General features: G+C 40.9%; 1 protein-coding gene across 2 annotated transcripts in view; it reads left to right on the forward strand.

The window, feature by feature from the left end:
- LOC146540829 (uncharacterized) overlaps nt 1–18,739 on the forward strand; it is a 57,974-nt gene that overhangs the window by 6,700 nt on the left and 32,535 nt on the right. Inside the window, exon 1 of one of the 2 annotated variants that reach the window (XM_085206842.1) lies at nt 3,672–3,828. The exons of the other annotated variant lie outside the window; for it this stretch is intronic. Coding sequence (XP_085062968.1) covers nt 3,808–3,828 — 21 coding nt within the window. The 5' untranslated portion in view covers nt 3,672–3,807. Of the gene's footprint in view, nt 1–3,671; nt 3,829–18,739 lie in introns of those variants that run through there. 2 annotated transcript variants of the gene reach the window in all.

The following is an 18,739-nucleotide window of genomic DNA, read 5'->3' on the forward strand; positions in this document are numbered from 1 at the left end:
CATTTATTTATAAGGGCAGTCGTGGCGCAGGAGCATAAATCGATTGGTTGTGAGTTCGGCCTAAACTCGAGGAAAGGAAATATTTATTAAAATTATATTTTCATTTGTTTGCTCTAGTACCGAGGCAAAGCGCAGCGTTGAGTTCCGCCGCTCAACACGCAATGCTTTCAGAATTCAGCGGAACGTGGGGAACGGGGTGTTTTAACACTAGGTTCCCTCTGCCTTCCCTGCTGTGTGCGGGATACAGCGTGAAGCTGATTTAATGAGATTTTTTTATTATGATTTACTACCGCGACCACTGTGGCCGCTTAGGCTGGTGTTATGGGACTGGTACAACTTTGGAGTAACAGTCTAAATATTAATCTAAAGGAGACTTAACAAATACAGAGAAAGTAGGTAAACATGTTTATATAACAAAATTGTTGTTTGTTTCTATCTATTTTCGTATGCACCTGAGAATACTTTATAGTACCTAATAATTGTACTTGACATTAAATTGTGTCGTTTGTTATTTAGCTACGAGAACTTTATATTAAAACCGAATTTCCTTTAAAAACATATTTATAATTAAATGTAATATTTTCGATCAAAGTTCAACAATCACCACGCGAGCTACCTACTCGTCACGTTATCATAAACACAGACACTCAGTAGTGGAGCAAAAAACACAATGTAATAAGATGCGATGAGCGATGACGTCACAGATACAGTATTATATACATACTGTATTATATATACTGTAGACAGAGACAGGGTACAAGTGTGTGTGTGTGTGTGTGTGGGTTCTATCTCCACTCGAGGAAAGTTAACACATTATATTATCACTACTTCACTGTAGAGTCGGGCAAGGCGCGCCGTTGAGTAAAGCTTAATAATGTATTGTATACTGTATATACCTTAATGGTCGACCTTGCGAGGCCACAGTCTAAATATTATAAATACGATCATTACAAGGAAGTAATTACTTACCTGCACGTCGCATAACGAGCAGAACACGCTCGAACACGCGCTCCGCTGATAAAACTTATTTATTAGCTCTAAACTGTTATCTGCCGCCGTCAATTATCCTGTTTAGATGTGTTGTACTGCAAATGAAGAAAAATGGAAAACATTAAACGACACTTACTTAGCATTTACGAGTCATATATTTTATCAACGTGAAATAATGATCCGTTTATAAAATCTAATATTGCGGCAATCTGCGTTAAATTGTATTTACTAAATGGTATATTTCAAAATTGTATAATATATTTTATTATTCTTTATAGAACTCAACGCCAAACTTTGTTTTGAACGAGGACGTGAAATATTTAATTGCCTCGAGTGGAAATCGAACTCACACCCGTCGCGTTCACAATAAGATGCTGAAGGCCCCGACGGCCTCAAATTATTATGTTCTATACACATATACATATATAGCTCTCGTATAGGTATATTATTATCAGAGAAAGTAACAGAATATCTGTAATATCGTCACTTTATACCATGGAAATAAGCAATATTACAGTCTGTGAGCTTTCTCTAGTCCCTGCAGGTCTGCGTGACCTCTGGAACTTCCGCCCTGAGGTCTCGTCGGGAGGGAGGTATGCCTCCATCATCCAGACGTCATTATATACGAGTACTCGTAATACACTTGTTATCTTCCGTCTCGTCCAAATATAGATACTATTCAAGTATTCATTCAATTGATGGACAGGTTTGAGTGTGTTCTTATTCTTAGATATTTGTTTTTAAAATCAAAATCATTGTTATATGAGACACTTATACAGACAATTTTTTTGGAAGCATTCCAATAAGATCATTTTTTATAATCTTTACTCCCTTGTGAGGACGAATGTTAGCTACTCTTTCGCACAAAAACTACTGAACGGATTTAGATGAAACTGTAAAGATTTTGTATAATTTGGAGACAAAATAACAATAAGTTTAAGCGAGCGAAGTCGCGTTTAAGTCGCTAGTTTTACATCTATATGATGACAAGACAATATAAATAAAATTAATTTTGGTATATATAAAATAAAAAAAAGTAAATAAATACAATAAATAAGCACTAGAGATTAAATACAAGTTTAATATGAATTCCGATTAGATACACCTCGGACGCGGTACCCGTGTTGTAATTTGCACAATTTCACGACATTATTGAAAACAACTCGCACTCGGCTTACAACATACATAAAGTTAATTTCTTTAAATTTAAATGTATAATTTTGGCTGAGACCAGGTCACTAGCGTGGCGCAGGTCACGAGCGTGCGACGTGAACGGGAGGCTGTGGGTTCGATACCCGCTCGAGAAAATTAAATATTTAATATTTTTCATTCTTCGCTCTGATACCAAGGTAAAGCGCAGTGGTGAGCTGCGCAACTCAACACGCAATTCTCTAAAATGAGGAACGGAAGTGTCTTAATGGGAACGGAGTATCTGAACTGGGTTCCCAGATTCGCTCTGCCTACCTGCCATGTCCGGGACACAGCACGACGTCCGCGTACGACGCGACGTAGACGTGTCCGCGTGTTGCGTGCAGGCACCTAGCGCACCGGTATCTGCTGATAACGGGATTACAACAATTGATAAAAATATCGATTTCAGTTTGTGTTCGCCGGCCAGTGTTGTTTTTATACATTATTATTATTGAAATAAATGATTCAGTCAGTCAGTCAGTACAGTCGTGGCGCATGACTGTGACCGCGATAGTTTGCGGGTTCGATTCCCACTCGAGGAAATGGAATATTTTAATTTCTTCGATCTGGTGTTGAGTTGGGGAGTGTCTTACACTAGGCGTCCTCTGTCTAAGCTGCTACATGCGGGATACAGCAATAAACTGAAAAAAAATGTTTTTATGAATTTGCACGTATTACATAACATTTGCAAATTTCCTTTTATTCCGTTAGTAAGTGGTGTTTTATGTAAATGTTTATCGCTTACTTAATTAGTGCTTACATTACGTACTCGTAGTACACAAATATAGATCCGTTATCATTTCATACGCTTACAATAACAAACATACGTAGAGAGTAGAGAGTAGAGACTCGTGTCACTACAAACACGGCACATAGAACTTGCCACGTTTGTTAAATTACCCCGAAGCGATTTATATGGTACTATCGATAGTTGCTTAGTCTTTTTACGTCACGTGGATTGAAGCCGCACCTCTTCTAAGTCATTCTAACGCCCTGACCACTGAGCTACACGCATTTATCATGCTGCGACGAAGTTTTTATGCGTTTGTAAATACGTATAGAGATTTTTACAGATTTCCGCTCCCCTTTTAAGATAATTGCTGAGAATTATCATTTGGGACAGAGGATGATATTTAACAAATATTTTAAACAATTTTTAAAGTGGTTATGCATTTAGGAAACAAAAATTACTTTTTTAGAAAACGTACAAAAATATGGACGAAACGGAAACTGTAATTAGCGCTTATGTTTTAATATAAACATAGATTTAATTAATAAATAATATTTACATACGATAATAATGGTGCTCAAAATCATACTCAAAAGCTATATTCTAGATTTTTCATTAGCAATTAGATATAATTATAATAATGTAGTATCAATATAAAACGGCAGACTCGGAGGCAACAGCCACAGGCATTGTTCAAGGGCGCGTAATCAGTACTAGAGGCTAATTAGTTTCATTAGCAAACCAAATTTGATTCGCGATAGCTGGTGATAACAGGTGATAGCCTGGCCAGTGCTCTCTCGGACTCCGGCGGGGCGCGTCGTGCTCCCCTCCTGTCCTCCTGTCCTCCGGGCCTCCTGGCCTCCTTCCTGCGGAGCAAGTTATGTGAATTGAGATATATGGCGACGGAAAATACACCGGTGAGTTCAATTTAATGTATAGAAGGAGTGGAATTTTTATTTACAGTACATACTTACATAAATACAAAATAATGGAAATTTTGTCTTTGTCATCACAGTAGGATGTAGAGATGTATGTACCTATGGACCTTGAGGTGATATATCTACAGTGTTTTTATTTGTTGTTTTTGTTGTCGTTTGAATAGAATTTGAATATTGTTAATAAAATTTGAAGAATATTTTTTAGTTCAGCACCAAGCTTTGAAATTAATAAAAGCTGACACAAGTCAATGAACGTACTAACTCGTAATGTTGGTGACTCTCACACATGCTAGTGTTGTCTGCCGACACCGCGCTCTGTAACTGCTCTCTGTAACTAGAACGACTTGAAGGTGATTCTGATTTGCAATTAAAAATGAGTACCGATAATCCTCTATGCGGGTACCTACGACCTCCATACCTGCCTGCCTGCCTAGAGACCTCGGACGGAGATTTCTTGCTTGTAACGCTCTATTGTATTTTGTAATTTAAATAATAATTTAATTGGTATATAATTTGTTTAAGATATCAGCACCAACAATTATATAATAACCAACCAACCAACTAATTATACCAAGAAACTTATTAAAATAAATAATAAACTAAAAGAAAAAAAAAAGCATTAAAAAAGACTGAAATCATAATTTTTTGCTGCTTCATTACAAACGTCGTTACATATAAATATTTAAGTATTTTTTATACATTTTGTGCTTTTAAAAAATAATAACTTTTTATTCACTCGCTCGGTACTCGCGGGTGTTCCATACAAAAAGCTCGACCGTAAAAAGATAAATTTAAGCTTCCTGTAACATTAACCCACATACGTGTACACTTTGGTATTTTTAGATGCGTTCATACATTACTATAAGCTTTCGATAGACAAGAAAGCAGTCCTGGTCTCAGTAAAAACTAAAATGAATTCTAACTATGCGGCTTAAGTAGAGTCATAAAGATCCTTCTAATACTGCTATTATTTAAAATAAATATATATATAATAATATCAGTATTGATATATATATTTATATATATTTATGTTATTCATGTAAATCAATTGAAAACACAGTTTTTGTGATTACAACCAAAATACATAAAAATATTGTAAATCACTTAGGAAGGATTATAATTACATAATTTTAAATTATAACAAGTCAATTAGCCGTAGTTATAATAAGATTACAATAAGTTAAATAAATAATTATTAATTCATTATAATAAAAAACTTAACGACAACAGAGCACAACTCTGCACAGAGAATGTCAGAATTCATTATAATAATGCATACTTTCGTAGAACTGTTATATTATTAAATAGTGTCAATTTTTATGAAATTTGAAAGTTACATTTGGTACTTTATGTATACATATTCATTTCCGAGTCATATTCTAAAGTAGCAGCTACTCGCTTTTCCCGTATAGTATGGTACTCAGACGGGACCGCAGTGCTAACTCACTCCGTTTGCTACTTTGCACTTCATTTTTGCAACACAGCGTGTTAGCGTGTTAGCGTGTTGGGCTTAGTCACAATTGCCAATTTCTGTCTAACAAACCGGGAAAGTGAAAAATATAATAAATATAGATAAGCATTCCTTCTTGTGCCGGTACACTGCGGCGTGACAAACAAAACGAAACCTAAGCGTACCTAACTACTTCTGTAAGTAGGTATTTACATTTAAATAGAACATTCACTTAAATGACAAATTTCATAGTTTCGTTACATTTTTTTTACTAACTACTTAAATTGCAATATCTTTTGAATATTTGAAGCAATCGCTGAATGTATATTAATGTATATATATTGTATATTCTATGACACGCGGGTGTGCGCGGTGGGGGGCGCGCGGCGCGTGCGCACTAATTGCCGCTTTTACTGTTGGACTAGTTATGTAAATAAATAGAGAAATGCTCCTCTTCGTCACACTACCACATACTTTTTGCAATTTTTGCAATTTAAAACTATATTCTACATGAAATGACCTCAATAAATGTTTATAAACATTATATTAGGATCATTGTCAAGAGAATCTAGTAATAGGACACTCGTACGGTGAAATATAAACTTATACAATGTTGGAGCACTAGAGACTAGTCAAAATTAGGTCATCATCATCATCATCAGCCTGTCCTCGTCCACTGCTGGACATAGGCCTCTCCAACGGCACGCCACTGAGCTCGATCATCAGTTCTTCGCATCTAGAATAGGATAATTAGGTAGAATGACGTAATGTTACAATTGCATATAAAATTAATATAAAATGTTATATAACGATTACATCAAACTCAGTCATTTTTTACTTGACGTTTATATTAGGTTGAATTTATTGTTATTATAACAAACTGATTACAATGACCCCCGAGCTCGCTTCGTACTACGAGGATGTATGAAGATGAAGCACTGAGTCGCGCGAAGCTCGTCGTCCGCTATGTAGATGTTATAACAATAGCTTTACGTTCTAACGTGAGAGGTGACTGACATAATACTACGTTACTTAATGAAATACTTTCAAACTTACAATTATAACATTATAAATATTTTTTATTTTTAAATATATTATATATATTTAAAATCAGCTTCACGCTGTATCCCGCACGCAGCAGGGTCCGTTCTCCTCATTCCGCCGAACTCTGGAGGCATTGCGTGTTGAGTGGCGACACCGGAGCGAACAAATTAAAATATACATTTAAATAAATATTTCATTGTCATTGAATTTAAAGACTGTTCACAATAGTTTTAATGGGTGTAATGTATACCACGAAGTTGAACGTTCAACAAGAACAAAGACGGTATCTCGCTTCGAAGTTGTCTTGCGGTGACAGCTGCACTGTCCCAGGAGTACACTGTGTACAGTGTAGTTGTGCCGGTAACAACACAAGTACCAAGACCTTTTCTATAACACTGGCCGAAAGCCTCTTCTTGTTTATATACAAAAATATTTTTTCCATTCCGGCCGATGGACCCGTTCAAACAAACATATTGTTACCCTTTTTATGTTAGTATGGATTTAAACACTGATAATAATAATCTGATAATAAAATACGTAGCTATAAATACACGCAGTATTTTTTATTACATTATAATACAACTTTATCAGATAAAGATAGCAGGGGAACTCTCAGGGAAGTACGTAAGTACATGTGGGACGGCCGGGGCAGTATCGTAGTGAACAATACAACAATTATAGTTATACGAGTATCTAAGACAGCTGCACAGGGCCGATGTCCACATCTCACAAGTATGTTCTAACAAAAACGTTTAATTGGTCGCTTTCTCTTGTTTACAACATCGTCGTCGCTCGTTGGACTCCGTAATGAGTGCTGTAGGAGGAGGTCCACACAGAGGTGTGAGGAGGCAGTTAGTTACTTAGAGGTTGCACGTTGAGTGACGAAAAATGTAACTCAATATCGTGTGTTGCCTTGTTCGCAGAGACGAGCGGGACTCGAACCCACTGTCGCGTAGAGTCGCGCACAGGCGCTGAGCGAGTCGACTCGACTCTTTACTTGTTAGTACTTCACAATGAGTCACCGTCACCGTCTATTACGAAAAAGGAATGACTTGTACAACAACACGCCGCTTGATGTTACTTACGGTGCTCTGTGTCCTGTTCCTTGTTAGTTGAGTGTTGCATGTTTCCCTGTACCTACTCGTAGGTGTTTAATTCCAAGATTATGTTTGATTCACATACAAACTGTATGTTATTGATGTACGAAAGCGTATCTCTACGCTGTAGAACGTGCAATGCGACCTCTGTGTGCTTCCTCAAACGAATACCAGGCTAATTGATAAGGTACAAAGGAAGTTAAAAATATTTCTCGCTACAGTAGCGCCTACGACCGTAACAGTTGTTGGCGGCGGTGCATCGAACCCGCACTGAAGGACGCATCACTGAAAGTTGATAGAGACACGAAGCTTGCGAGGTGCAATTAGTATTGTATTATTTAATAGCAATAGCTGATTCAAAGATATCGACACGCTCCGCAGCGACGGCTGTGGCTTCTAATATAATATAGTATATAGTATATGCACTATGCTATTGAGCGAGGCAGAGTACTTCACTTATGTCGTAACGAGAGGCTTTAATTAGGCGTATTGTGCGTGCGACCTCACCTTGCGTATAACAACCGTTCAAATCAACTTGGACTTTACATCTATTATATAAAAGTAGCTAAAATACCACGTAAATGTTAATGCTCGCTCGTCCGTAAATAAAATACCTAAGTATATAAAATCTTTGTCTTTGAGCCGGAACTTTTGTGTCTTATGTCACCGCGAGGTGAGGCGGGGGACGTGTCACGTGTCACGTTGCAACATGTCGCAACAAGTTGTAAAACAGTAAAGCTTACAGTTCCCATTTATCTTTTCTTGGAGGCCGCAAGCGTTGTAAAATCATAAAAGTTTATCGACGATGTACTTACAGTGTATAGATATTGGCCACATTTTCGTTGCAAATATTAACGGACTTACATATTTTAGTAATATACACTTAGATATATACAATTTAATCAATCTTGACCCACAAATATGAATTTTATAATTCACATATTTTAATTAAACGAATACGTGCAAGTTTTTGTGCATATTTCAACGTAAATATAAAAATTTTGCAACAAATAATATAATGTCGCTGCAATTTCATCATCTTAGTTTTGAATATTAAATATATAAAAATAAAAGACGTGTGCAAAATAGGTATTCATTGTTATATTTTTCTTATTTTTAAGTATCTTAGTGCAGTTTTGTAATCGTTAAATCTTAGCTTAAATAAAGATATATGAAAACGTCACAAGACGTCGTAGTACCGTCCGCAAGTTTGTTTTTGTAGGAATGACTCAATTCCTGGTAACTGGGTTGGCCGCTGGGTGACTCCCGCGGCGGACAGGACTTCACACGGCACGATTAATCGACTAACATTATTGTTTTATTTATAATGAATAAAGATATACATCTAGATAGCTAAGAAATGTATGACATGATGTTTTAATTGTAGATAATGTTTGTATCGACAACTTACATAGTTCTTGGAAAATAACAAATACGTGATAAAGTTTGCTTTGTCAAATTATTATTGTGAAATATAGATTATGATGATTTTTAATATATTAAATAGTCCAGATTTTTTTATTTAATTACTTTAGATACTTACTTATAGGTCACGTCACCTCCCGTGTGGTGTCCTCGGTCCGCTGTATCACTCCGGCGAATGTTATTTATTGGATTAGTTTGTGTTTACTTTCTATTTCAGGCGGTGACTAAACTTGATATGTCTCGCTGTGGTTTGATGTGTTATTCAAATTCTAAATATTCTTTATTAAAATAGACTATTACAAGCACTTTTGAATCGTCGAATGAACATATGAACAAAAAGCTACCACCGGTTCGGAAGGCAGTTCTGCTGAGAAGAGCCGGCAAGAAACTCAACAGTTGCTCTTTTCAAAGTCAATGATACAATCTATTACATTAGCTGGCAGCTATCCTGCATTACATTCAATAGACATTGATTCCATACATGTCTGTCCTTGAAATTTTCTTGAACAGTGTAATAAGCTATACTTGTTGGTATTTTTTGACAGATACTTTAAATCATATTACTAACATTGTATTTTTTTAAATGTTTAGTAAAAACAACACCTTCACGCTGTATCTCGCATTTAGCAGGGACACTCAGGCCCTGTGTCACACTCAGAGAGAGGGTGAGGCGTCTTTTTGCATTACGTTGTATTGTGAGGTACCCTCATGTTTGTTGACAGTCGCGACCAATTTGGCTTAAAATGTTGATGCAGATTCATTAAGTTCTTGTTATATTCATAATAATTTATTTAGTGAATATTTTTATTTGGATATGATGCAGAGAACATCTTATGTTTCTTACTTAAATTTTTCAGTTACATTATAAAGTTATCTCAAGTAATACTTTAAACTTACAATACAAATTAATTATAACTAGATTTGTCTTCGTTAAATATATATCTACTCTGTGAATCTTATCTACAGAGATAGGTACGAGTACACGCAGTCAGTATATATCAGTTTATATAATATACATAATAACCGAATATACAATATGTTTTTGTGAAGTTATTATCTGTAATCCGATACGAACACCGATACAGCCATGTTGTACGAGGGCGGCTGCCTTTGATCTAACTGTTGTCGACGTCATGCTAGTAGACCATTGCTAGTCTAGTAGTTACCTACATCAGTGAAACACGTATCAATGTCAAAAACATACTTAATATAATATTGTCGAGGCAACTCTGTCACGCTACAAACAAAGAACCCAAATCTACTAAAGTTAAGCAGTATGTGGAGCAGGTGGCTGGTGGCGCGCGTCACTTCCGGTCAATTACACTACTAAATACTAAATGAGTTCGTATTTGCATGACTTACGCAAGACACGCACCAGGTTCCTACAGGAAGTAACTACTACCTTCTACGTTAATTGTGATAGACTCGCTATCATCGGCAGTCGGGTATACTCGCATGTATATTATACTATGTATGATCACACACTCCTCGCTGATTTCCGTTCTCCTCCTCTTCATTAAGAGAACCATCGTGCAATGGCGACTAGTACTGGCCTAGTACTCGTATTACTTGGTTGCACTTTCTCGACTTGTTAGCTTGAACACCTTACTACTGCTGAAGATGACTTTTAATTAGAGCGTGAATAGTTGAGCTAATTGTATGTGCATTATGTATAGGATGTATGTATGTATGTATGTATGTGTAAATATGGCATTTTATTAAAACATTACTTTTATATGTTTATTATCACATCGGCGATACTGCGGGCACATCACGACAGTGTCAGCGGAGATTAAACAATACAAAGCAATACTAAACAGTCATACATTACAAACACTCACCTGCATATTTAATTGAATGTATGTTTTATTTGATCCGCGTCGGTTTGCACAAGTGCACTCGCTTGTCCCCCTGCGCCAGTACACACATACAGACATACCTACCTAGAAGTCTGTTAGACGACGAACTGATCACCTTAGATCTGGCTGATGAACTTCAACTTTGTGATATTTAGAAAAAATAAGGAAATCATTAAGTAAGTCATCCTTTATGGGAACGTCTTTCGTTGAATATGTATGTATGCGGCAAAATGTCAGCGAGCGATTTGTTGGAAGGTGATCGATGTCATTTACATTTCAATTTGTATATTCTGCTATGTGTGCGTGCGCGTGCGTTTGCGCGTGCGGGATACTGCGTGAAACTGAAAAACATATACGGTCTATCGGTTTGTAGTTTTTATCTCAAATGTCGCCGGAATATGAAGTTCGCAAACAATTGCTTGTGTCGAAAGTAATTTAAGTAGACTAAGATAGCACAAAATATTTAACATCAGAAGCTTTGATCAGTATTTGGTATTTGTTAAACTTATACTTGACCAAAAGTAATGATAATAGCAAAACATTATAATATATTATCTTTTAAAGCTATTTAAAATATTCCTTTATTCATTATATTTTAATTTACTTTTGTGTCTTTAGATTATTTTATATTCATAATTAGAGAATAGTTTGTTATATACAAAGTGGGTAATAAATTTTAGACGACATCATGTGATATTGTTTGATATTAACGATTTCTGTTTTGAAATTTGAATAAATTAAAATGCCTCGTAAATCAACGTCTAGAACATTCCACAGCTAATAATACATTTTAAAACATTTAAAAAGTATGTGTTTTCATCATGAGTTAATTAGGTCACGAAACTTGCTGGAATTAAAATAGTAAAGATCATTGAACATTGCGCGTGCGCATGTGTGAGGGTGTGCGCGGGCGGAAATGCGGAACAGCGGTGGCCACTCTCTTATTCCCCCCTCCCCCCACACGCCACAGATAAATATTATTATACTTAATTTCTAGACAACGCAATGTTTTTTTATTGTTATTGATTTTTTAAATAGTTATAACACTCGGTCATTGAAGTCTTAATGTTTAAGAAATAACCCCAACTGTTTCCCAGAAATATATCTGAAGTCGTCTAAAGGAATATCTGAAGTGCTCGTAAGTTATAGAAAACTTTTTGTTATATAAGTACAAATATTTCTCGCTTACTTCAGATTCTGAAGATACGATCGATCTCACGAACTTGTATTTGCAATCGAAGCATGCAACCGCGGAGAGTGGAGAGTGACAGTTGTGCACTGTGGCTTACTCCATTATTGAACTATAACACGTAAATCTGATTAGTTTTCAAAGTAATTTAATTTCGTAATTAATTTAAATATTGCACGTTTAGCTATTGCATATAATAATGTTAATTTAATGTTGACAAATATGTTCTATTGGCGACCAGCTCTCCTTCGCCTGGACACTCACAGGCTGTGAGTAAGGCAGTTAACAATACGAATAGTGCACCCTTTTTTGATATTACGTGACTGTACGAGTACAATTTTAGTGTTTATTTACATTCATTAAATGATTAAAACTTAAAAATAGAACAAACAAAGTAATGTTCTTTTGTTCTCTCACAAAGATGCTTCGAAATTACAAGTAAATTATTTCAACCTCTAATGCTGCTACAAGTCAATACAATCCTACTAGCCGACACGCAGCGAGGGTGAGCAGACAGCCCGAAAATATCGATAGCATTGACTTCGTGTCGCAAGTACCTGCCGACCTGCCTCATATGAGGTGTGAGGCAACGATCGACCTCTCGTCATTGTCGAGCAGCGAGCAGACTGACACCCTGCACACTGCACATTGCGCACTGCAGCACCGTCACGACCACCTATCATACGAGTATGTATAGAAGCGATATGTAATGTTAGTGTTTCATAAGTGACCTAATTGTAGAGAACGAGAGAACGCTGTCTAATTTGTTACATTTTTTTTTTTAATAATTTGGCGCGTTGTGACAATATGTATGTTTTTGTGTTGTTATATTCGTTATCAGTTACGGTTGTTTTGGGAATAAAGGATTTAATTACACTATATCTCGATTGCTATACAGTGCATATTTCTATCAAAAAATAATACTCAACCCATAAATGTAGCAATGGCTAGTATCCTGAAAGCACTTTGGATTTAAATGAAACTATAATAACTTACGTAACATAATCGAGATATATTCTTATACAGTACACAGTCAACTACAATAGTCCCCGAGCGCCCTCTACTCCTGCCGGCAATCGTTTTTTTTTTTTTTTTTTTTTTCGGACTTGACTTTAATGCTGTTAGCCTTACTGGCCTTTACAGCGACACCGGGTGGGTAGGGAAGAGGGTACTCTGTCCCTGAAAATATGCAGGCACTGTGTGGCTGCCTGTGGGGAGTGCCGACGACGCAAGGGCGCCCCCTGCGGGGCTCGAACCTCGGCTTGCGGTCGTCGAGCGGGCTGGGAGTTTCCCTATTCTAAGCAAAGCCGGCCGCGACACAGAAGCCGCGACCGGGGGATAAAATTAGACTAATCTAAGGGAGCTAACGGTCCCTAACCGCTGGACCCGACGGCGCCGAGGCGCCGCCGGGCCGTGAGATAAGCTAGACTACGTCGTCGGTTCCGGCGACGACGGTGTGTGTGTCGTGCGTGTGTAGTGTGTTTCCTACCTACGTACGGGCCGTTTGCTACGGTAATGGCGTCATCGGGGTCTAAGAGGACGCTACGCGGGCGTCTACGAATCGCGTGAGGCGTGTAATTACACGCCTCAGCGACGAGGGGGTTCGCGTGCGAGCCTGCGCGCTCAAAGTAGCGCTTCGCTAAGCGTTTGCAGTGCTCGTGAATCGATTCCAGTTCAAAATCTCTATGTAGGTCGACATTACGCACGTACCAGGGGGAACCTGATGCGATGCGCAGGAATTTATTTTGCACTTTTTGCAAGGGAGCAAGCTTGGTGTGCGCGAACGCAACGCAAGCGTAAGTAAGGACAGGTCTAATACAAGCTTTGTATAGTGTCAGCTTATTTCTAAGTGACATTTTACTATTCTTGTTTATGAGATAATATAATCTATTGAGAATGTACTTTGCTTTATTGCAGACTTTTGTAATGTGGGGTTTGAAAGTTAATCTAGAGTCTAGAGTGACACCTAGATATTTGACCTGTTTTTCCCAGGGAATGGGTTTGTCTAAGAGATGGATGGTAGAGACTCTAATATTTTTATTGAGAGGGAAGAGTATTGCTTTACTCTTCTCGGGATTGACTTCGATTCTCCATTGGCGGAACCACTCACCGAGTGCGCGGGCCGCTTTCTGGAGTCGATCTTTTAATAGGATAGTACAACGCGAGGTTGTGAAGAGGGCTGTATCGTCGGCGTACATAGCCAGGTGAACACCCGGAGTGAGCGGGATATCACTGGAGTACAACGAGTACAGGATAGGACTTAGCGTAGAGCCTTGTGGCACGCCTGCGCGGAGGAGGCGGGGGGAAGAGAGAGTGCCTTCGACTTTATAGCGAAAGTATCTATTCGAGAGAAAGTCCCGCAGGATGTGTACGAGACAGTCTGGCAAGCCGTAAACGGCGCGCAGCTTGTAAATCAAGCCGTTATGCCAGACTTTATCGAAAGCTTTCGCTATATCGAGAAAAATAGCAGCTGTATTGCTGTGAGAAGGATCCCTAAGGTTGTATCGAGCTATATGCTCTACAACACGGTGGACTTGATGTATGGCGGAATGTTTCTTTCTGAAACCGAATTGCTCATTGCAGAGCAGAGAGTCGGCCTCTACCACCTCTGAGAGTCTAACGAGAATGATTCTCTCGTAAATTTTACCTAAACAGCTGAGAAGGCTGATAGGTCGATAACTGGACGGGATATTCCGCGGCTTATTAGGCTTGGGAATGCCTATGACTATGGCCTCCTTCCATTCGTCGGGGAATGAGCACGACTTAAGAAGGGAATTGAAAATAATGACCAATAGAGATATGAACTGAGCCGGTAGGGACTTGAACATTCTATTAGACAATTTATCGGGCCCCGGGGCCTTCCTATCTTTGAGGTTTTTGATGATGACTTTGACCTCGTCTTCAGAGGTCGGGCGGAGCGGTTCCCCTTGCGGGGGCGTCAGCGCCCATTCTGCGACCGCGGAATCCACACGCGCAATGTGGCTCGGATCGCAGGGCTGACTACTCGGGGTACATTGAGCCTCTAAACTGTCAGCGAGACATTCCGCTTTTTCGGTGTCATCGGCGGCAATTGAACAATCTGACCTAACTAGAGGAGGCATAGTCGAGAGACAATCGACTCTAAAAGCTCGCGACAGCGCCCAGAATGCCTGGTGCGATGGAGCGAGCCCCTCGAGCTTCTTATCCCACGACTCACCGCGCAGAAGTTCGAATTCGAATCGAACTCTCCTCTTTAATCTGTAAAATTCCCTACGATTGTTGTCAGTCGGGTAGGTATCGTGTCGTCGCATAGCTACGTTCCTGCGTCTAATCAATCGCCTGAGCTTTTCTGAGATATCAAACCTACCGTCGGGCAAGTTTGTTACCTCTTTCGAACAACTCTGGATTGTATTTAAAATATAATCGGTAAATTTATTCGCCGCGTCTATCGCTAGCGCCGCGGAGTCGGCGATGCCAGGTATTAATTCCTTAAGAGGGGATTCATTCGAGCGGAGGAGCTTTGCAAATCTCCTCCAGTCGACCACAGTTTTGGTGGGAGGGCCAGAGGGGCGCTCGTCACCTAACTTGAGAATGACAGGACGATGGTCCGAATCTAGGTCGAGAATGGTATCTATTGAACGTTGCGACAGTGCAACGTTCGAAAGTATGGCAATATCGAGTACATCGCCTGTGCCGAGGACACTAAAGCGAGTGGGAGAAGGCGGGCCTATAACACAAGCGTTATATTTCTCAGTGAAGGCTAGAAGCCTCTTGCCGCTGACATTAGTCACCGACGAATTCCAAAGTCTATGTTTGCAATTGAAATCCCCGATCAGAAGGACCGAGTCTCCCATACTAAGTAGCGCCAAAATGTCGCTTTCTAATAATTGCCTAGACGGCGAACGATAAACAGAAGCTATAATTAAAGGCTGATGGCCTGTGAGGAATACCTGACACACCGACGCCTCGGCTGCTTCGAGAGACGGAGGGTCGAGTGGTATACAGTGTAAATTCTTCTTGTAATAAATCATAGTGCCTCCACCGTGGGTGGCTCTATCATTTCTTACAATCCTGTAGTTCGCAATGCCAGGACTACGAACAGCAGGTTTAAGAAAAGTCTCCTGTATACATAAGATATCTAATTGGTGGGCGTGCGCGAAGGCGCTCACAGCCTCTTTTTGGCGTTTGACACCGTTTGCGTTAAAGGTCGCTATTGACAGGGCTCTAGGTTTAATACGCGCGAGTTGCGAGTCAGCGGGCCGTGGGGTAAATCTATTTATGACCGCCATTGGAAAAATTTAAACCGCGACGAAGCCCTGAATGGCTTCGATGAGATCTATATGATCTATAATGACTTGAGCGCGATCGTCGGAACCGTTCGTGTTCCTAAGTTTCGCCGCGAGGACTTTGATTTCTTTAAAATCAAAACATCTAGCGAAACTTAGCACAAGTGCTAAGTCGCTAGCGTTAGAAGAGGGGGCGGGCGCGGCGCGGGAATGCGCGGGCGCGGGCGCGGCGCGGGGAGGCGCCGGGCGCAAGGGCGCGGTCGCGGTCGCGCCGGAAGGCGCGAGCGCGGGGCGGGGAGCCGCTACCTGAGGGGTAGGCGGCTGTACCGGTGCCGCGGCGAGGGCGACGACCGGTGTAGGTGCGGGTTTAAACCACGCATTCTCTTTAGGGAGAGGGGCGGGCTCGTATTGAGTAGGAGCCGGCTCCTTATTATTATTATTGGAGGCACGCTTTTTGCCTCCGCGCCTAGTGCGTCTGCGCGGCGCGCGGGAACATCCGCGATAGTTCGCGGGATGGCCCTGCGTCTCGCATAGCACGCAGCTAGGGGGCACAGCGGGATCGGGGATTTTGCGGGGACAATCCGCGGTCGCGTGATCGTCTAGGCACTTGACGCACCTAGGCCGCGCGAAACAATTGCGGGCAGAGTGCCCGTATAATTGGCAGCGGTGACACTGCCCTATGAGGCCCCTAGAGTGTGGGGGTTCTACTCTGATGCCGGTGAGCGAACACACCGACCTCAGATTGAAAATTTCCTTTCCCTCTTTAGTGAGGTCAAGGATGACTAACACGATGTCATATTTCGCTTTCGTGCGAGAGTTATACAAGCGGTGCGCCTGGCGCACGGGGTAGCCTTTGCTACGAAGGTCATCTAACACGAGATCGACTTCGATCTCCTTGGGAATGCCCTTGAGCACGACGCGCAATTGGCGCTCGTCCTCCAGGGCGTAAGAGTGGTACCCTATCTGGTACTCACGAAGGAAAGAGGTAAATTGTCGGTGTTCCGACGAAGACCTAACTTGGATTTTGATTCCAACCTGCGTTAAGCGCGCGGTGGAATATTGGACATTGTGGCTATTGAGCCACTGCGACACCTTGCCCCATTTGTGCTTATCTTGCACATAGATGGGCGGCGGGGGTTTAACGCGGGGCGCGCGGGGGGTTACATCCTCTTCCCGCTCAACCGCAGAGGCGGGGGCAGGGGAGGGGAAAACCGTTAAATCGTTCGCGCGGGAACGGCGGCCGTCGGGTTTGTTCGCCTTTTTGGGCGGGGGGGGGGCCTTAGGGGCCCTGGCCTTACGCTTGGCCGAGCGTGATCCGACGGTCTCGAAACCGTCATCGTCCGAATCGGAAGACAGGCAAGTGCCCTCCTCCATCTCTACCTCAGTCTGGATCGGCGTAGGGGCACGAGAATGCTCCCTCGGCGGGGCGACTCCGAGGTCGCAAGGCCCACCGGAGAACAACGGCTCATCATCGGCACTCGGGCCGGCAGCTGAAGGCTGCATATCGGCATCCGGGCCTACTTCGGGCGCGCTAGGCGAACTAGGCGCATCATGTCGCGTTTGCGCGAATTTGACGACGGCGTTATACGTATCGCCGTGGAATGTCTCAAGGTATCTCAGCAGCTCGGAGCGACTGAGGCCGGCCATACTTTGTCACTCCCCTCACCTTGCGGCGAGGGACGGGGTGTGTATTTTAAGACTACACTATATTTGGCAAGCAAAATCTACCGTCGGTGAACGGTAGGTGAGTACCTAACTAAAAACAACTGTGTATTCACTTACTGAACAAACAATCCGGACGCTGGAAACAAGCGATGCGGGACTCGGCAACCACAGGGCAACGCAGCGCAGCAGGACGCCACGCAGCTCAGCAGTCGCAGGAATCCGCAGCACAACACTAATATAAATACAGTATCACTTCGACAAGGGATCGAAATAAATATAATAGCCCAATTGTGCGACCTCACCGAAGCAAGGCCGAATCGGATCTGCCGGCAATCGTCGCCATGTTCTGCCTTTGTAGCACCTACTCGGCACATTCAACAAGTATCTCGTTTCATTATTCAACTAAACAAGGCAATACTAATGTGATGATTTAATATCCTAAATTGCGTGATGGTGTTATCTGGGTAAGCAGAGCGATTTCTTTCTCGGAAGACAGGTGCAGGTTGTTGCAGGTGTCCGCGCGCCGCAGGTAGCAGGTAGCAGGTAGAACGAGGTTCAGTTTTTTCCCTCCTTATTCGTAGTTGCCGGTGATGTAGTGGTGGAGTTGATGTTACATCATACAATAACAAACAAAACCCAGGTATGGGTAAAATACTAGTTCTGTTCCATTATTTGATTATGGCGTTGATACTGATATCAACGCCATAATCAAATAATCTCTAAAGCTCGTGAGCAGTCAGCTGCTTACGAGTATAAGGTAAATAAATGGAATATGAAATAATAAATAGTAAAAGTGACATTAATATGTTTATTTATATATTAAACAAATATTGTGAAATTCTATAGCTTTGGACTTGATGCTAGCACTGCGTCAACGATGACGTCATCCGGGTATC

This window comes from Heliconius melpomene, chromosome 2 (genome assembly GCF_056956725.1).
Source record: "Heliconius melpomene rosina isolate 202511_hmr_F chromosome 2, ASM5695672v1, whole genome shotgun sequence".
NCBI lineage: Eukaryota > Metazoa > Arthropoda > Insecta > Lepidoptera > Nymphalidae > Heliconius > Heliconius melpomene.